General features: G+C 45.9%; 1 protein-coding gene across 2 annotated transcripts in view; it reads right to left on the reverse strand.

Annotated features, from left to right (window-relative positions):
* SLC26A11 (solute carrier family 26 member 11) overlaps positions 1-21,633 on the reverse strand; it is a 257,186-nt gene that overhangs the window by 77,727 nt on the left and 157,826 nt on the right. For both annotated transcript variants that reach the window (XR_011305180.1, XM_069655195.1), the window contains exon 10: positions 17,419-17,479. Coding sequence is in view for 1 of the 2 variants with exons in the window: in XM_069655195.1 (XP_069511296.1) it covers positions 17,419-17,479 (61 nt within the window). In the remaining variant the exon portion in view is untranslated. The remainder of the gene's footprint in view (positions 1-17,418; positions 17,480-21,633) is intronic.

Here is a 21,633-nt window from a genome sequence, read left to right on the forward strand (position 1 = left end):
TCCTTCCCTGCAGCTCTCTGGCCGGCCTCCCTTGGCCCCCTTCCCGCCCCTACCTGCAAGGCTAAAAACCTCGGGGTCATCTTCGACTCCACACTCTCCTTCTCTCCTCATATATCTGACGTCTCTAAGAAGTCACACTACCAGCTGCACCTCCTCAGAGGTATTCTTCCCTTCCTCTCCTTCCCCCAGAAGCTCACTGTCTCCCGAGCCCTGGTTCTCTCTAGGCTGGACTACTGTAACAGCCTCTATCTTAATCTGCCTGCCTCCACTCTCCGCCCTCTGCAACTTATCCAGAACAGAACTGCGAGACTTGTCCTTGGCCTCAAGCCCAGGGACCGTATCTCTCCAGGACTGAAATCTCTTCACTGGCTCCCAGTGGCTGCGAGGATTAAGTTCAAAACCCTCTGCATTGTCCACAAGGCCTTCTGGGGCCTGGGGCCTAAATACCTTCAACTCTCTCTTCCTAAATATCTTCCTTCACGAGCCCTTCGCTCATCCGTCTCCAACTCCCTCATGGTCAGCCGCTTCTCGAAGCAACGAGCTGGGGGTAGATCTCTCTCCGCAGCAGGGGCCTCCCTCTGGAACAGCCTTCCTGCCTCCCTGAAACTTGAGGAGAACCATCTCCGGTTCCGGAAGTACCTCAAAACCTTCCTCTTCGCTTCTGCCTTCTCTCTCCCTCTCCCCTGCTAAACCTGCCTAACTCCCCACTGAATTCTGCACTAAACCTGCATCTGGGCCACTCTCAGCGACCTCGGTCCAGGGCCCAGCCACTCTCCACTTGCACTGCCTCCCTGGCTCCCCCTGCACTGTGGGACTGTCACTGTATCCCTACAGCCCCCCTTCCCAGCACTTGCTCTGCACTTACCTCGCACTTGCCACCAGCGGGCCCTTTTTATTTATTATTTATTATTTTATTACGCTACTTACCTTGTACTGCACTTCCCCCCCACCTCCTCTCCTTGCACTTTCTCCTTTTCCCCTTACCTCTGCACTTGCGCGATCTGAATGACACCTGGCCTAGTAGGATCGTTTGTCTGTCTTCCCCTTGTTTCCCTCCCTCCCTGCCTCGTCGCGCCTTGAAACACTTGTGTATAGGCGCGTTACAAATACCATATCATATCATATCATATCATTATCGATTACACCAAAGCAATGAATATGCATTGAGTTTTGAGTGGACTCTTTAGGGATGAGCGGACAAATGCCAAATAAATGGATGCTTTAGATTCTAAAAAAGCGAAAGAGGGCCGTATAAGGGACTGGCACACAGGTGGCATGCTTTTGGGCAAAGACTTATTTATACCAAAAGAAAGAGGGTAACCCAACTATCCCTAACTCTAAGAGGGGTTCAACAAAAATTAAGGACCTGTCAGAATGTCCGTAGTTAAAAAGTCCACTGTCAAAATCCTACTTCTATCCCCAACACTTGAAATCAAACTAAAGTAGTTTACTGTCATTTTGGTCCAGAAGAAGGACTCCCTTCCTCTGGACCTGTACAGTTCTATATAAAATTGGCAGTACAACGAAGTAGGGGGAATGTTTCCCTTCCCCTGGCCTTTCTCAGGGCGGTTTTCACAGTTTCAAGCATGGTATCAAGAGAGACACAGACTCAAAAGATAACAGTTTCTAAAACCTTTATTTGAGAAAGTTCTGGAGTTGGTATATTGCCCAACTAGCCCTACCTCTAAAGGGATTGTTCCCTCAACTGATGTTATTAAGGGCTGTGGATGTCTGAAAGTCCAAAACCAAAATCGGTCTGTGTCTAAACCTATGCTTGCGCTCACTCTGACAAAATGTAATAGGAAGCCTTTTAAAAGAGAAAAATAGCGGTTCAAAAGGAAAGATAAAAAAGGCTGGTTTCAAGTGGTCTTCTCACCAGCTGTAGTTCTGTCAGTGTCATGCAAATGTGTACAATCAAAATAATTGTTTGTTAATCCTTCTCCACACGGTTCTTGCAATATTTGCAAACAATTTTCAATGTCTCTGGTTTCTTGGGATTCCCTTCCCCAGGTTTCAATGCTTCCAAGTTTCACACACAACAAAATATGACAGTTCCTCTTAGGCTTCTCAGGGTTACCTTCCCCAAGCTAATACCGCTCTGTTTCAAAATGAGTATTCAGCTTTGCTAGGCCTCTCAAGAATCCCTTCCCCAAGCTTAGGCCTTTGTTTTAAACACAAGTTCAGCTTGTCAGGATGTACTTTCTCCTCATATACAGTTTCTTTCACACGCAATCCTTTCATGGGGTAGACTCAAGAGACTTTCGTGAACGCCAGGCTTTTTGCTCCACCTAAGCGCAACAAATTTGATCTTTATCCACTCTCCTTTTCTGTACTCTTCTCATCTTCTCCTCACTAGTGCCTCTTGCACCCCTTTTCCTTCATCTGTATTTCTTGTACACTCTTCCTGTTTTCTTGTGCAGTTTTTGCTTTGCTTTCTTCTAATTGCACCTCATGCACACATCTCACTTTGTTGTTCACACTTGCGCTTTTCCCTTTTTGGTCTTGGACCACTTGCCCCCTTTTTGTACTTTCGGGTCGCATGCCCCCTTTCCTTGCTTTTGGGTCGCTTGCACCCTATCCTTGCTTTCGGGTGGCTTGCACCCTTTCCTTGCTTTATATTCTTTACAATTCACTTTCCTCTTATCTCGCTTTACTTCCGCGCTGCCAGCACATCTTTTTCCATGCTTTCTCTCTTGCTTTCCATTCCCTTTACTTTCACTCTTGCTTTATTTACCTACGTGCCGCTTGTACATCTTGTCTGTTTCCACCCTGCTTCAGTCACCCGCAGGCTCCAGAGTTTCTCTCTTCTCTTTCACAAAACTCATTGGGTAGCGAGGCGCTGGCGAGCGGTCTCTCCTGGATGTATTGGGTCGAGGTCAGGGTCTCACCACCTGCCCCTCAGGCACCCTTGGGTCCAGCACACGTCCCAAGGGAACAACCACTTCCCAGGACACTGCCAGCAGGATACAGGCTGCCACACTATGGCTCCCTGGAGACAAGGCTCCCTAGCCACGCTGCATCTCCTCACAAACACCGGCCCAGTGTCTCTGCACACCGTTCTCCTCTGGATCCTCCAGGCTTCGCTTCCTTCAGCTCCCTGCTCCTTGGCTCCTCTGGTCCAGTCAGCATCGCAAGCTCGCTCCCTGCTTCCGACAGAACCACACCTTTTATATTGTAGGGAAGAGTCAAGGGAAGTCAGGTGTGCACAGTTGTAGTCAAGTTCCTTACCTTGCCTGACTCTATTAATGGGACAGCCTAATGCTGGTATGTAGTAGGCCTTTCTTTGAATCTCCCTGTAGTTCCTATGGGTAATCTTCATTGCTCTCGGTAGCCTCTTCCTCGTCCCAGTACATGTAGTAAATGGGGAGTGGGAGACGGGGCAAGATAGAAATTGATGTTAAAGTGCCAACTCCTTACACGGTGAATGATAGAGGAAAGAGGGAAGTCCCCTGGCCTTGTCTGTATATACCTGGGGTGATTGCTTTTCTCTCTGGCCCAAACCAGGGGAAGATAAATAGGTGTTGAGGTTAAGACTATGTGATTGTCTTATCTGGCCCTCTTCTTTGTCCGTTTCGGTTCTAACACGATACTTCTGCCTCCTCCTTGGATTGGGGACTCGATAACTGAATATCCAACAAAGGCTTCCGGGACTTCCTCTTCCTTGCCTATCGTCCTGTTGGAATACTGCGTCTCACCTGGGATACTCCCATGCGAACAACTCCGGTTCCCCTACCCAGGTGATATTCCCTCGCTTGTCCACCCCCAGGGTTGGGATCCAATAGTGATGGCCCTCTCCTGGCCACCTGAATAGAAGATTCTCAGGGTCTACATGGAGAATACCCCTAGGTTTCTCACACTTCCTTCCCATGGGCCTCTCTCAGGCTCATCTTGACAGTTCCACAAAGTAGGGGAAATGTCTCCCTTCCCCAGGCCTCACTCAGGCTTATGAGTCCCTCCAGTGATTCACTTGTCCAGACCTGGTATTCGATACTGTGACAAAGAAGAGGGTTTGTTGGAGGACCTTGTCCTCGTGCACGGTTGGGTATGGTTGACTGCTTCTTCACTGTAACCCTGGTGCATTCCCTTGCCAGGAATACTGTCTCTGCTCCAGGGGATCCTTGACCCGGTTGTTATGCTTTCTCTTTCTCGGGTGTTCGACCCCTTCACACTGGCGGGCGTGTCTGTCTGTCTGTCTGTCTGTGTCTCTCTCTCTCCCCCCCCCCCCCCCCAGACCCTTTTGTATTGGCTTCTCGGGTCCCAGACCCCCTGTATTTGTGTTTCACTTTCTTTTACATTGGCTTCGGTAGTGCCCTTAAGGCCCCCGGGCCACTCCAGTACCTTCTGTATGGGACCCTGGTCTCTCATATTGGTCTTGGGCCACCTCATGTCTTAAAACGGTTTTCCTGCGCTGTCTCCTGCCCGTGCATTGCCGTACGTGGCTCCCCAGCACTTCCTGGGAGCCCGGCTGCATGTACCTGCTGGACCGTCTTCCTCGGTGCTCTTCCGCGTCGGGAGGCCCATCCTCTTCTGGAATTCGGTCCTCTTCCAAGCAGGTAGGGACGCTGTCTCTCCTTCCGCCACGTCCCAGTCAGTAGCTGCAGGTTCCGTCTGCAAGCTGCTTGCCTTGCTCGCGGTACCTCCAGGAGGGACTGACCATGTTGCTAGTCGTTCTTCTCACTTTAAGTTCCATGGAACACAAACACTAGACTGATCAATGCAATGGTCTTGTGAGTTCTTTCCAGTTCAGAGCTCCTTCCTCGTCTCAGTTTATGGAGGTGACAGTTCAGTGTAGTCAGGCCTGATCTTTCTTGTCCCTGTACTAGTGGTATTAGTGCTATAGCAAAAATACATGGGGGATTTATGCCACCAGAGGAAGGAAAAGGAGTTGAGGGAAGAAAGGTGGGTCAGGGGCCATTATACCACATGATCCCATGATGTCATTCCTGTATCCCAGAGAGGGAATCCCTCCCCATGAGATCCACCTGCTGAGTACCACTCCCAGGGAAACTATCGGCAAGCGGCTTCATCTTCCTGGCCTCATGGATAGGGTCTCCCACTCGGGGAGAAGGGACGACATCACAGGATTTGTCACAGTAGCTTAAATGAAATACGTCTTTTTACAAGCAGCCATTACTATTTTGCAGGAAATATTAGCAACTCTGGTAATATTAGTAACAATTCTGCTCAGGGTATTCTGAAACACCTCAATTTGGTGGACAGAGGATTCTTACACTTCAGCATAAAGTGAATTACAATAGTCATGTCTTGAGCCCAAAATGGCTTGGGCAGTCATGTCCTGAAAAAAGAGGTCTGATCCGTGTAAGAAACAGTTGATAATAATTTGTAATATTTAATTTATCTGCAGGTACATATCTAAACAGTCAAAAGTCACGCCAAGCGTTTTAACCTTCCTCTAAAAATGATTGCTGGGCCCTACGAGAGTAAAATCTGGATTCTTTTTTCAAGGATTCGGGCAGTGAAAATGGGGAGGCTACAAGGAGAATTTTCATTTTGCTTTGATTTAGTCCCAACTAATTTGGGGCCATCCATTATACCACGCAACTGAAAATAGTTTGAATCTGAAATATTATACTTTCCTGAGACAGAACAATCTAAAATATTATACTTTCCTGAGACAGAACTAACAGAAAGGCTCACTTACGATGGACAGAGTATGAATCCAATCTTCATATTAAGAACATGAAATCACCAGTTACCTCAAAGTTACAGACTTTTTTTTTTTTAGAGGAAAACAACATTTTAGACTTATCAATCTGGATTTAGGGCTGGTCATGGGACTGAGAACGCCTTACTTACTGTCTGGGACGATATTCTAGAGACGGCCGACAAAGGTGACATCAGCATGCAAGTCATGCTCGATTTGTCGGTTGCCTTTGACACGATAGATTTTGACATACTTATTTTCCTCTATGGCAAGACGTCGGATGTAGCTAGTAAATGGTTTAGGTCCTTTTTGTCAGATTGTGTGCAACAGGTTAAGGCAGGCTCATATCTGCCTGAATCCATGCCCATCAGTTGGGCAGTTCCGCAGGGTTCGTCACTTTCTCAAATATTGTTTAATTTATATATACGTCATTATTGAATATTTTTGCACAGTTTAATTTGTGTTATCGTTCCTATGCAGATAACACGCAAATATACGTAAGACTCACCCAGCCAATGACAGAAATCGAGCGTATAGTGAGATGTGCTGAAGAAATTCAAATTTGGATGCAGGACAATATGCTCCAATTAAATCCATCTAAAACGGAGATCATTGTCTTCGGTCCTAGAAATAAACTGAACAATGAGCTGCAATCAATACCCTGCTCGTCTGTTTGGACAAATCGTGGATTTCATGCAGACAATAAAAATAACTTGGTGTCATTTGGCAATCCAACATGAAGGGAAATGTACAGGTAAATCAGATAATAAAATCCTGTTACTATCAGATGAAGCTGTTAAAACCACTGCTTGCTGAGAAGGACCGCCCTATGGTGGTAGGCTTCCTTGTGAACACTAAATTGGACTACTGTAATGCCTTGTTGATTGGTTTACTCAAACACCAACTCCAACGGCTCCAAGTGAGAATTCTGCAGTACGTCTGATTTTCTCATTGTCTTGTACAAAACGCAATATCAAGTTTTCAGCGAAGTCTTTATTGGCTCCCAATTCAGGAACGAGTTCTGTTAAAACTGTTTTGTTTGGTTTTTAAATGTTTTAATGATCTCTATCCTGTTTAGTGTCGAAGTTCAGAAACCATGAAACTTCTCGTTTACTGCGCTCAATGGACAAATGTTTGTTGGTGATCCCTTCTTCCAGAACCACAATCTGGGGATACCGACGCTTTTCTGTCGCAGGTGCCCGAGCCTGGAATTCTTTGCCGATACATCTTCGGCAATTAAATTCGTTAATGGTTTTTTGCAAACACTTGAAAATGTATCTGTTTGCATAGTATCTTGATTGATTGGCTTCTAGGTTTACCATTACCTTTTAACATCCGCGCTTAGATGCAGCTTGTGCCAGGTTCCCTTCGGATATACGCTTATATAAATGTAAAAAATCATCATCACCACCAGTTACCAGACATTGTGGAAAAGCATGACATGTCACAGTTGCGATTTTGGACGTAGACAGCACCATCGTGTGATGACATAAATAAACTGTTGTTGCAACATGAGGCTTACTGGAGTGAGAAACTAGACACAGAACATCCAAAAGATATGAATAATTCTTTGGAAGTTAACTGTTTAACTTAATATGTAACACTGCGCTTGTGTCAACACCTTCTATAGGTTAGTGATATTTAGCACAAGGACATCATGTAGTTAATCTAGCGTTCAGTATTGATGTTTACATACAGGTATAGCGGTTACCAGATTAGATCTCTGAATATTTATTTACATCCAAACTATGGTTGACATTATGTATGATTCTATTAAGTGTTTATCACACGCTCCTATATTTTCTTTTTTTATTTCAAATCATAGTCATTTTTCACAATACAGGATGCAAGAAGAGACAAAACAACAAAACCTCCATCGTGCAGAAAATACAGTCCAACATCGAGCATCTCGCACCGTCCTTCCCCTCCACCCACACGGCTGTTCCAGTCCCGTCAACCATCATCCCTTTCCCGGCAATAAAGCATGTCAAGGTGGGATAAATAGGGTACGGAGTTCACTCCATTTCGTCTCCATTTCCACACTTTATATAATCCCTCACCCCCACAAATGGCTCAATGGGGAGGGCCAGGTTGTTATGCCACGCATCTCAGGTCCCTTACGCCAGATATTCCAAATAACTCCCAGTATAAGATGCTCCCTTATCCACTGTGGAATCTGGTCCCACAGCGCTCACAACCATTCACCCACTGTCGCCGGTCAAAGATGATAATTATACAACCATACCCACTGTCGCTCCGCTCCACCTGTTCCCTCAAGTGCGGTACCACGACCTGGTGCCATATAGTACAAATACAAGTCGGGGGGAAACCTACACCAACCCCTCTCCTTTGGCAACACCAAAATATGATAGGCCATCCATTCTTTTTTCCTTTGCCATAGAAACTTTAAGAGGCATGCCTTTACATCTCTTAACATGGAGTCAGGCACCCCAATGGGCAGCATCTGGAAAAAGTATAACAGTCTAGGCAGGAAGTTCATCTTTATGGCGTAAAGACACCCCATCCATGATGTAGTGAGTCCATCCCAAGTCACCATATCATTAAATTGCCTCTGCAACAAGGGAGACTAGTTAGCCTCGTACAACCCCTGTATATCCCTCGTGTCTAATACCCCCAAATAGCGCAACTGGTCGTCTCTCACTTCCATGCCCAAATGATCCTGGTGGCGAGCATTGCGATACTCTCCTGGTTAAAAGGAAACAAGATATTTACCCTTATTAATTTTAAACCATGAAAATGCCCATACTGCACAATCAAATCAACTGCTAACCGATCCCAACAGGTTCTGAAGATGCAACATAAATGTTGTGCGCATATAATCCCAATGTATATCCCACCCCACCTACCGTAATACTGTCCACTCGCGGATCTTCCTGTAACCTCTGGGCTAATGGTTCCAAGGAAAGCGCAAAAGAAGTGGTGAAAGGAGACACCTTGTCTCGTGCCCCAACCCAAGTCAAACCAGCAGGAGAAATGACCATTTGCTGTCAACACACTTTCAGTCTCTAGCAGAGAGCCATAACTCCCTCCAACATCCGATTCCTGAGTTCAAACTTGCGCAACATTGCCTCTTAAAAGGCCCAGTCAACTCTGTCAAAGCCCTTCTCAGTATCAGTGGACAGCAATGTCAGATTACCCCCCCCTTTCCCTGTGCCCAATTCATCAGATGCAGGGATTTCGCATTGTATCCACTCCCTGGCATCCCCTTATAAATCCCACCTGATCCGAGAGGACCAACCGAGGCATGTGTGTATTCAATCTGGAGGCAAGGACTCGGGTAAATATCTTGGCATTTACGTTAAGAAGCGAAATGGGTCGATAAGACCCACAGGCAAGGGGATCTTTACTCTCCTTAGGTAGCACTGAGAGGCGGGCCATCACAAAAGAACCAGGAGCATGTCCCGACAATGAGTTATTAAATAACCTCGTCATATGAGGTACCAATACCCTGGCAAACATCGTATAGAATCCCGGTATATAAGCATCCTCTCCCAGGGGCTTCCCCAACTGTAAACTGCGAATTGCAGTCAAAATCTCCTTCCTTGTTATAGGGGCATCCATACATGCCACCTCCTTGGGCTTCAATACAGGCAGAGAAATCCCATTCAGATAGGCCTCCAGAATCCACCCGGCCCTCCCCCTTATACAATGCGTCATAGAAGGAAGCAAAGCTACCCACAATCCCCTCAGAAGTCATTTCAACACGGCCATCTGAACCCTTCACCCCCATTATCCATCCTTCAGCGCACTGACCACAAAGGCGGGGCCGTCAGTAGCACGTCTGCCATATCCCGTCTCATAATACTTTTGCCGCAAAATCTGGTGCTTTAGAACTATCATACCCTCCTCCAACAGTCTCGGCTCCTCCCTTTTGCCCCTAACCTCCTGTATCTGTTCCTCCACTGCCATATGAGATTCCTGTTATGTTCCTTTTTCCAGAACCCAATCGCTTTACGCAACCTATTTGCCACCAAAGTTCATCCAGGCACTTTCCCTAATCAACTGTCCCCTCCACGTTGCTTTACTGGCATCCCAGACAGTGCACAAATCCACCTCACCCGTGTATCATGAAGGAGACGATATTCCTGAATGGCTTCCTCAAATTCCGCACTTAAGCCTGCATCCCTCCAGAGCGATTCGTTAGATCTCTACAGCCAGCAGCGCGCGCTCAGCCCGAGCCACGACAAATCCAATAGCACTATGTCATGATCCGACCAACTAATCGGGAGGATCTCAGACCCCAGCCCACTGCCCCACAAATCTTTTGAAATACAGACAAACAATGAGAGTATATGTCCTGTGAGGCGGAGAGTAAAAAGTGAAGCCCTAAACCTGGGGATGAAAAAGGCGCCACACATCGTGCAGGTCATGGGAATCCAAGTAGGCATGCAAGCTCTCACACCCCACCAAAGGCACCCTACCACCCACCACTCCCGGAACCAGTCCACCAAGCGTCGGGTAAGCCCACATGTTGCGGTCTCCCCCCACCATCAGATGCCCTTTACATTCTCTCACCACCCTCGCCATTATGTCCTTCGGAAATCTCAATGTACTTGATTGGGGGCGTATTTTGTCGCAAACTTGAGTTGTACTCCCTTAATAAAGCTGCAGACCAGCAGTGCCCTACTCATGATCACTTTTCCACGCCACCGCCTCCTCCATCCTCAATCGCTTATGAAAAAGGATACCCACCCCGCCCTTCTTGGAAGCACCAGACACCCAATATACCCGTCTGAGGAGACTACATGGAACATTCCTCTCCTACCCCTGCGAAAACCTTGACTCCAGGAGGAAAAGAACATCCATTCCCGTCCTCTGAAATTCCCTAGTGACTAATGATTGTTTCGTTGGTGAGTTTAACCCCTTCACATTTAACGTATAAACCCGCAGGCGGTCTGCTGTTACCCCGCTTAATCACATACACCATTGCAATGTATCCAATAGTTCAGGACCACAAGGTATCGCACAGTCGAATAAAATCCCAATTCCCAGGTCATACAACCCCCCTGAAACAATGTCCCCACACCAGTGCCCAACTACCCTCATTCCCCCCACCAAACCATCCAATCCCAACCTCTCCACTCTCCCCATGGCGTCCAACCCCGCTCAGTTAACATCACGGGCCTAGGACCGGGAAACCTCAAAATGTCCCTCTCAAAACAGAGAGCACCCCCAGTCAAACAAACCTCTACCCCCTCCCCAGTCATTTGGCAAGCAGATCATGAACGCACTTAATCCAACCCCACCGAGGCTGGGGTACCAGAACGTTCCCCACCAGATATTCACAATATAGCCCTCTACACTGTCACCTAAAACAATATAATACTGAACAAAACCTCAAAAAAGTTGAGAATTGCAAGAGTATGGCATGCATTAATGAACAGCAGTGGAATCCTACGCATCGAGGGTCACCCCTTGGGGGGTGGAGGGGTGGGGGGTGTTCAACTTCTGTGAACCATACAGCGTTGTTGTCTCCCTTTCACCCTTTGAAAGCCATCACTCTGAGAACCCTCCGCAGCCGGGACTGAGTCCTCGTTAGGGCAAATAACTTCACCCTTGACCCTCTGTATGTCGTCCTCAGTGATTAGCTTATATTTATATCCCTCCTATTCGAAAGAGAGAAAACCCCAACGATAGTGGATGTCCCTCTCAGTCAGCCATTGGTTGAGAGGAAACATATTCTTCACCTTGCAAGAGGAAAGGCAGACATGCCCTGAACAACAGTTATCCTGGAGGGGCCCAAGGAGACCGGACCTACTTGGGGAGGCACCCCTATGAGAGCCGGCCCACACTAAAATTCAGGGGCTGCACAGCCACTCACCATCAAAGAAGAGGCCTGGTGGGGCATGCACACTGCCCACACAACCAAATCAAGCCAGGCCTCAGCAATGGAACCCCCGCACTTCCACCACACCAGGCTTGAGGAAGGGAAGCCACGCGCCTCTCCAGGCCTCCCAGCAATGTCAAATTAGGGATGGCTGCCTCATGCCAAAGTCTCCAAAACAGGGTCTGCTAGGTCGCCAGGGTCACAGCACAACCAGGGATCCACTGCGCAGTCCACGGATCCCAGCAGCGCCTCCATGGGGCATAGGGGCCACAAACAATCCTTCACTATGCAGTGACCGGTGTTCCCCCGCCTCCTCCAACAGCGTCCAATGGCACTGCGTTGGAGGACCCATGGGAAGGGTCAGGGCAGCCCTCAGCACAATAAACTAACCTTGAACCTTCTGGGCCTCATGTTGCTGCCCCTGCTGCTCTGTCCCAGTTCCTCGAGGGCCTGCAGAATGTCCCGGGCCTCAGATCGCACAATGGTCACCAGCCGAAAACTAATGCTGCCAGCAAGGAATGCAACTGGGAAAGCCAACATAGTCTTTCCCGGGCAGCCTGCACTCACGAGTAGAACGCTCAGGCTTGGATCCTTAGCGCACCCCCTGTTGGCCTCCAGTTCCTATATTTTCAATTGCCAGCTTACATCTAGCTGGCAGACACATATACTATGTTGTTCCGACTGGGAGTAGTTTCTGACAGTGTAAGGAAATGTTTTGTTCCAGAAAGTTGGGTTATCATGGATTGTCTTAGTATCTCTGTACTACTGCTGGGTACACCACCATTAGTTTACCTGTCTGATTAAATGTAGAAATTGTATTTTTCCTGACAAGCCTACTGAACTGGAGATTTAGAATGTGACCCGTCTCTGACAGCTATGCTTTTTTAGTGTACAACTTTATATGGTTGAATATCCGCCCCCCATTTTTGTTTGGGTGGCTATCTTAATGTTCATGGAAAATGTGCTTGTTTAAGACATTTTAAAAACATTTCTTGGAATATTGTATTTATAGGCTTTAAATAGTCATTTTTCCCAAAATGTGGTATTAGCCTTATGGGTGAAAGGTCTATGGAGGCTGACATTTTGCTGATTTAATCTATAATCTTCTTTCAGAAGCACTAGGAGTAATACAGTAGACTATAAATATAGCACAGCACCTTCAAATACCCTTTATGTGTTTGGCTATGCGCAATGCATCTTGGAGTGGAACGTCTGTACCAAGCAGTCGTGAGTCAAATCAATTCCTTTCACTTTATTGATGTGCTGGTTTGAGACTCTATAGTTACATTTCATACCTTCTGTTTTCCCCACATTATTTTGACCCGTTGAGAAGTTTGGCATTTTTAGGCGGGGCATTTGTTTTTCTTTAAATGTGGGTACATTTAGTGAAGTCCTGTGTGAAATGCACTTTCTTTTTATTGTGGTACAAATTAAAACATCCAGTCAGCACTCTTCTACTGATGGTGGGACGTATTTACAACTTTTTACAGATTTACATGTGTCTGCTTTAACTTGTGTTTGGGGAGTTGTTTCCTGGGGAGCATCCATCATGTACGTCAGTCTTTAATCATGATTGCATCCCTAGCAATACGGCGATTGGTTTAATTAAAGATATTGCTGGTTTCCAGCTCGTTTGGAATAGTTTCCCCTCTACCTTAATTCTACACACAATGCACAGCAGCGAGGAGGCGTTGCCGTCTTATTGAAGAATGCCCAACTATGTTGAGCCGTTTTACTTGGTTGTGTAGATTTGCAGAAAAATGAGGAAGGAAACTATAATTTCTCCATTAAATTGGATTCTCTTGTGAGGTTTTCCTAGTTTTAGTGACATTTGCATACAATGTTCCCCATACTTTGGAGGTCCATGTTTCGGAATCTGTACACTGTCCAGCCATTGTTTCCATGTGTCCCTCTTTGGTTATTGTCCATCAGGGATTTCAACATCAGTTTGAATACATATTTTGACATTGGCCGGCGACACTTTTGAGATTAGGGGCCTCTGCTGAAGAAGGGCATCTGCCGCAAAGCGTAGAGTCTCATATAATGCACAACTGGGTTTACATTTGGATTTTTTCATTGAGGATTATTGAAAACAATACAATGTCAGAATATATCTTGATCGCTTTTTGAACCACAACAGGTTTTGAATTGCCATATTGTTTGTGACAGGACAAAACCGTATGCATTAGATAGCAGGTTTGTTCTACTACTTAATCTGTTACTTTGCTATGTTCGTTGTACTATTTATGAATTGAGGTTTCCTTTTTAAATTTCTTTAATTCTTTTCTTTTTAAACACACACTCCCATGTTTCAGAGGACACACATGAAACATGTGCAGGGGGGGGCGACCATTGATGGTCGTCTCAGTCTGGGCCGGTTCATTCTCGGAAGCTGCACAGGGCACCGCCAGCAGGAGTTGCATAACATGTATTGCTGAGAGGCCTAATTGCAGCCAAATGACACCTTACTAAAGGTGAATACAAACACTGCACAGGCCCTGGTGAATAACTTCACCTTCACTTTTGTCCTACACCAAAAAGGCCTTCGGATGTCCCGAGATTGCGAGTTAAGGTGGAAACTAGATTTTCGGCCAACGTTCGTCAGGGGGGCAGGAGGAGTGGTGCTGCGAATGGTGTCCCGACATTCCCGACAGAAAACAGATCCAGTCGAGGTCCTCAAACCTGAAAAGCAGATTACAATGCTAGACTGGTCTGCGTTCCTGGTCCCCATATACCCATTTAAGTCTCTGATTAAATGTAGAAATTGTATTTTTCTTGACAAGCTTACTGAACTGGACATTTAAAATGTGAGCCGTCTCTTTTGCAGTAAATGTGTTCCTTTAGAGTCCTTCCTCGCTGTTAGAAGGAGTTTTAAGAACCAACACTTGAGTGGGATTCTGAGAGGCCATCTGTTGTCAATTCTCCACTCCCTACTTGCAGTAGGGCACACCTATATTACCAAACACTGACATGCTGGCACTTTTCACCTCCCTACCTGGAGTAATACAAACCACTTTGATCATGCAATGCCATGATGGCACGCCTCCAATCCCTGCTTGGAGTAATATGCAGCACTATAACCAGTGCCAAAGACTATTCTTAACGCCCTCCTTGGAGCAATATAAAATGCCTTTATCCACTGGATACCCATGGACAAAACTCCCTCCTTGGGATAATGAACAACCAGCAAGCAGCAATGCCTTTATTCACTGAATGCGTATTGACAAGACTCCCTTCTAGGAGTAAGAAAAACAAGATATGCTGCTAAACTCCAGCAGTCCTACAGACAGAACCCCAACCTTTGAGTATGGCACTACCACGTTGGTTATTTTAAACTTAAAACTGTAACTCCAGATACCACATTAGGCTGTAACACCTGCCTAGGTGTGGTTGGTGAAATCCCTCCTTTCACACAATCACATGCTATGTTTGATGCCACGATAAGCTGAGATGGTGCACACCTGTACATCTCTACTTTAAATACTATACGAGATGGATTGCTTAAATACATCATCAATAGAACCTTAAATACGTTGCCAACAGAAATCGTTCTGGCTGTATCCAGGCTGCCATCAGTAGCAGAGCCGAGTTTATCTAGGTGTGTTCTTTAAATAATTGTGCTGCTGTAACCTTCACCTCCAATCCACTGTACTGTAATTCAGCTGAGGGCTTTTCCTCACTTGGGTCTGACTAAGCACTCTCTGGGTAGCGTAGGCTGAGCAGTAAAGCTTAGACTTTTGAGATCAGGGGTTTGGTGTAGCAGTACAGTTGACAACAGAGCTATTGTCAAGTGTTGGAGGTCACACATGCAATTAAATAAACGCACATGCAATGATGAAAAGTCAAGGATACTAAAAAAAACACATCACACACACACACATCTTTACAATTCCAAATAGTTTCAAATAGTGATGCAAAGCACAAGCACTACTGTTTAAGAGTCATGGGGGTTGGGGGGAGGAAACCTTGTTGGGCAATTATAAACAATATACCTTATGAGGTATCACGTTTTCCAAGCTTAGGTTCTTCAGATAGTTCACATACCAATGCACTAATCAAGTGAGGACCCCCTGCAACATGACTTGGCTAAAGCCAGCGTGTATGTTTTTAAAAGAGTCTAACATACTTTAGTCAGGAAACGGGGTTCACAAAGGTAAAGGGTAACTCACAATTCCATCGAACCAAGGGGATCTCGGGAAGGAATTCCCAACCAGGACTCCACCGTTCATGGCGAGGCAAGGGTATTTACATTGATTGGACTGTATGTGCTTTGAGTCCATGGACCAAAAGCAGTATACACACTCCATCCACAAATTCTGAATCCTGAAAATGCCACCCCCAGGTAAGTAGAAATCACAGGGGCAGCTGGGCAGGACACAAGACTGGTTAGAACCAATCGTCTAGGGGAGGAAGGCATCTGATGAAGGATTTCTCTGGCTGATGTAGAAGGTCCAAAGCCCACCAGTGGGAAGGATCTGCACCAGTGGAATAGACAGTGGCTGTCCAATCATGGACAGCCATTAGCGTAATGTGCTCAGCAACCGACATCCCCATTGCTGGACTGTGGATTGGACTAGACAGACCCTGTCCCATTTCTAACCAGTTCCAGGCAGCACACAAAGCAAAGATCGGGAATCCAAGGTCGAGTCCTGTCAAAGTGCATCATCTTATTTGGGAGTTTCCGGCCCCAGAGTTCAGAAAGACGGACAAAAACACAAATGCACAAGTCTTGTACCAGGTGGAGCAACCAATTGGAGTATGTGGTACTCAAAATGGAATTCTCGCCATAACATGAATAATTGCAAAGTGGTGCATCGGAAAAATGGCGTAAAACGTGTTTCACTGCCACCAGTTTGTCCTATTCACATGATCGATGCGGTTAAAAGAAAAAGGGACACGAGGGGCCCGATTCACAGATCGTTTTTCAATGGGATTACGCTATTGTAAAACACTTCTGTGAATCATCAGATGCCAAGCGTCCCTTTAACACTCCACTGAATGTGGCTTGCGTTGCAACGTTAAAAAAACAGGAATAAGTAAATGGGAAAAAAACTCATCCTGTATGGCAGCATTTGGGATGGACTAGTGCACCCAAAACATGAGACCCAAGCCCGCAAGAAAAGCTAAAAAAGACCTCTCACTCAAAAATCAGACTGAATAACAAGTACATGACGGGTATCCTGAGGGCTGAGGGTTTCGCTGAAATCAAGGAAGGGAAAAGCTGCAAGCAGGACATCTTTCCCCAACACGCCCCTATTATTGAATTATCTAATACCCTCTTATCCCATTTTATTCATTCCTCTCTTTCATGCTGTACCCCGCGTTTCCTTCTACACCTTCTCCCCTCATATCCTTTTATTCTGGAATGCCTTTTTGTTCCATTCGGTTACTTTCAGCCTATAGCGTACCAATTCTTATTCATTTTATTAATGACCTATTTTATGTTTTTACATAAAATGTATCAACATTATTATACGCTGATACACATCTAATATTGTAAGAAATCCTGAAAGGCATGCAACTGACACTTAAACATATTCAAAATTCAATATATCACATTAAATATGGACCTACCAAAAATACAATTGCACTTCATCCAATGGGCCTAATTCACAGAAGCATTTTATAATGGCAAAGCCCCATTGGGAAACGCTCTGTGAATAGGGGCCAATGTATCTACCTCACCCGAATCTTATTTCAGCACTTGGTCTCATACGAATTGCATGTCTAACAAACAATCAAAACATGTGCCATCTCTAACCTTCAGAACAAATTCCAATTACACACAAATAGTAAAACATGCATCCAGTTTATTTTGTAACGCCCGATACCTTGTTGGTGAGCAACACATCCTACTTTCTTAGGAAGATTGGTTTACTCCTACAGATGAGAACATTGTACCAACCTTCCAAAGCTGCCCGTCACTGGATATGAAGAGACAAAGGATCCCGCTAGATTGGTGAGGCCTGAAGGATAAAAAGACATCTTTTAGCTGAAATGCAGTCCGCTGAAGGCAAAGCACAGTAAAGAGAACCCGGCAGTGCCCCTTCTGACAGTACTTCAACAGCGGTGTCCACACGGAATTAAACGCATTACAGCACCGTACATTGCAGCGCAGTACGCATCACAATAACACCTGTAGCAAAGATCTCTTTACAGGACATTGGTAATCCTAGCTTAATTGAAGAATGGATCCCATGGGGGGCAGGTGCAAGGTTACCTGGAGTGCTGTGCAATGTGTGAAAGTGAAAGTTCAGTGGGGATCTCTATGTTAACAGGTGACTTCTTTTCTCATCAAAGAAATCTTACAAGAACGTTCTCCTACTTTCTCAAGGTTTTACTTTGGTGGGAGTAAAACAGATATTACTTTTATTCAAAACGGGTCTCTGGATAAAGTTGCCTAACATCACAGGCCCCAGACAAACACATACTAGGAATACACTGTACTTCCCAGCACAGGAAGTGCGCTGCATTTCTGGCAGAATATCTAGTACAGTGATCCCCAACCTGTAGCTCCGGAGCAACATGTTGCACGGCGCACCCTAAAATGTTGCAAAATTGTGTGCAGTACCCATTGGGTGCACTACAACAACCCTGACCTCTTGGCAATAGGAACCCAACCTTTGGTATAAGTCTGTACTACACAGGTTGGTAGCTTGAATGAGCAGCCAGGCTTATCTCAAGAGGGGTCAATGTGAGCAGTAGGGGAGTTACACAGAGATTCACAGTGACAAGTATCCAAATAAATACTTACATACAAGGTTTCTTGATTAATCAATTATTAATTTAACAGTCGGTTTGAATAAGCCTTCTTCAGAAGGGGCAATATAATGGTAACATGCAAATACACTCCAAAATACACACACTCTGTTTCTCTAAATCAGAAAATACCCATTTGGGATGGCACACAGACACTTCCTACACCCTCAGGTGACTTAAATAGCTAGGACACTGTGGGCATTAATAGATCACTGTTGCACCTGGAGCAATACCTAGGAGCATGTCAAAGAAAAGAGTTATTAGAATAAAACAAGAGATTACACAAATATTCTGAAGGAGGCAAGTACTTTTGAACCCCCCAATGCAGAGCAAGTTAGTCCTTTCTTGGCGTGAAGGTAAAAACACAATCAGAGGAGAGAATCAATCTTCTTGATCTTTCTGTGGCTATTGACCTGATGGACCATGATATCATGGCCACCAGGGTGTACAAAGTCTCACATTTTCCCCACTTGCATGTAAATGGGTCTCATCATTTCTAAACAACCGTGATAGCAGGGTCTTCTGCGGCACGGCAGAATCTGAACCCATTACGATCACATGCGGCGTACCTCGGGGTGCCTGCACCTCCCCCCGTTTCTACAACATTTTCACAGCCCCACTATTCCCCATGCTTGACCATAAGAACATAATATTTGCCAACTACGCGGATGACACTCAAGGTGTCTTCCCGCTCTCTGGCTCACACAGCGTAGATGAACCTGCCATTAACAGAATCTTTGCCTTAATTGAAACCTGGATGGTCAACAATAAGCTGGCCCTGAATAAATCAAAATCTGAGCTGCTTGTTATAGGATCTTTACACACACTAAACAAACTTGGATCACAGTATGATAGTTTTCAGCTGGGAGATGAAACTATCATGCCGTTGAAAAAGGTAAAAACATTGGGGGTGACCTTTGACCAACGTCTGACTATGAAACAACATGTCAGTAGCTTGGTATCATCATGTGCCTATTACATCAAACTTTTAGCACATTTAAGGCCCCTTATATCTCAAGACAATGCGGAGACCATCACCAGAGCGATAATAGGATCAAAATAGACTACTGCTCAAGTCTCCTTATGGGACTTAATAAGTCTGATTGCAACAGACTACAAGTATGCCAAAATGGGGCTATCAGAACTGTGATGAAACTTAAACATAGAGATCATGTCACGACTGCAAGACACAATCTCCACTGGCAGCCCCTAGAGTCCAGAATTTTGTTCAGGACTCTGAACTTAGTACAAAAATGTAGACTTGGCAATATGCCTGAATACCTACCAACAGCTCCTTATTACGAGAAACAATACCAGAACATTAAGATCTAATAATCAGCGCCTACTATTTGTACCGAAATGTCAACTATCAAAGTGGCCAACTCAACTTTCTTTTCTATTGGACCAAAGGTTTGGAATGCTCTCCCCCTGGACATGAGATGCATCGAATCACTTGAGATCTTTAAGAAGAGGTTGAAAACTCACCTTTTTAATTAACTGACGTATGGTTTTTTATAGGAGTATAACTCTTTTTTAGCGTTTATACATGTTTTTTATGATCTTTGTGATCTGTTGCCCGTGTCTTGTAGTGCCCTCACGCCTTAGGGTCTATGGCTGCGCTATATAAATGTAATAAAGTAAAAATAAAGTAGAGTCATTCAGGGAGCTAGGCTAGGCCAAAGTCAATTGGGCAAAAGTCTAGGTGAGCTGAAGCACTTCTTGCAGATAAATAAAAGTCTTGCACAATGTTTTAGAAGTCTTTGTAGAAAAAGTAGAATCAATGTCGGGCCACAAGCCGATTAGGCTTGGGAGGTAAAGAAGCTGTGGCAACTCCACAGAAGCAACCAAGACACGTCTCAACTGAGCTCAAGTAAGGCTACACAAGAGGTAAGTTCTCTTAGACTGTACAGTACCTTTGGTTACAAGAAATGGTTCCAGCTGGCTTCTGTTCCTGTGTGGCTCTGCAGATCCTGTTGTTCCTGTGCCTCAGCCGTGGTGACAAGAGGGAGAACATCTGGGGACTCCTGCAACATACCGGGATGGTCGGCGACAGAAAAGGACAAACTTCTATTCAGTTGCACTTCGCTGTGCATCTCCTTGCATCTCAGCAAAAAGCACCACTGCGGACTCTCGGATACCAGTTTGGACTTTCCTCCCATCTGGGGTCCAGCACTCTTGTTGAGGTAGCTCAGGCTTGGTCAGTCCTGCTTACTAGGAGTCCGGAGGATCTTCCAGCAGCTCAGGTCCGACTTAAAAGTGATACACTCCAATTTGGTGTTCCTCTCCCTGGCACTTTGGTTCCTGCAGCAGCAAGGAAGTACAGCCAGCTCCGAGAGGATGCCCAGATGAGTTCACTTTGGAGTTGATTGGTCCCACCAACTCAAGGGGAGAAGTCGTTCTTGCAGGGCTTCTCTAGTCAAGGCGAATTCAGAGCTTCAGCACAGCAGCAGGGCTTCAGTGGGCAAACCAACTGTCCAGGAGTTGCAGCAGGCGTCTTTTCCAAGTTCCTCTTCGGATTCCTTTGTCTAGTGGTCGACTCTGCCTTATAAGCCAAAATGCCTCGCCTTGTATGCAGATTCTCCCATTAATTCCAGCCTAGTGTCAAGGATGGCACTCTGTCAAGAGTGGCACCGGGCACCCAGGTAGTTTTTGGGTGGCTGTGCTGATGTAAGGTGACAGGTAAGCACACACAGCAGGAAGCTCAACAAGAAAGAGGAATAGGTAACAGTAGCTGTGAACAAGAAGGGGCAGAGAATACATAAGGTACAAACAAACTGGATTCCCTCTTGGGGTGAATGCAGAAATGGGAAAGTGTTCCACGGACCTTTGGAAACTCCAGCCTTCTGCACAGATTGCCATTACAGGAGCCCACTCTGTATGCTCATGGCTGGGAACAACAGCTGTGGGTGTCTGTACAGAAACAGTACAACTGAAATGGATAACTTAAGGGAGGACCAAAGACTCAAGGAAGAGAAGGACAGGGATCAAGAACAGGGGGTTGCAAACAAGGAAGAGAGTAAGGGAGCAGTAGCCAGGAAACAGGGGGGCTGCAAACAAGGAAGCAGGGCTGCAGTAACGGATGGCACAAGGTGCAGGCAGACTGTTGTGGACTGCAGAGGACTGTAGTAGGCTGCAAGGCAGGGAGCCCAGAGGAGCAGGGCAGCAAGGAGCGAGCCCACGGGAGCAGGGCAGCGAGGCAGGCAGCCCAGAGGACCAGGGCTGAAGGCAGAAGAGTGCAGCAGGCTGTAAGGCAGGGAGCCCAGATGAGCCATCAGAAGCAGGATAATACGGCAACAGGAACAGCATACAATTCGTGGCTCAAGGCAAAAAAGGTGCTGGGAGAACTCTTGATGCAAGAGAC

Source organism: Ambystoma mexicanum, chromosome 3q, assembly GCF_040938575.1.
Source record: "Ambystoma mexicanum isolate Mex_15411 chromosome 3q, UKY_AmexF1_1, whole genome shotgun sequence".
NCBI lineage: Eukaryota > Metazoa > Chordata > Amphibia > Caudata > Ambystomatidae > Ambystoma > Ambystoma mexicanum.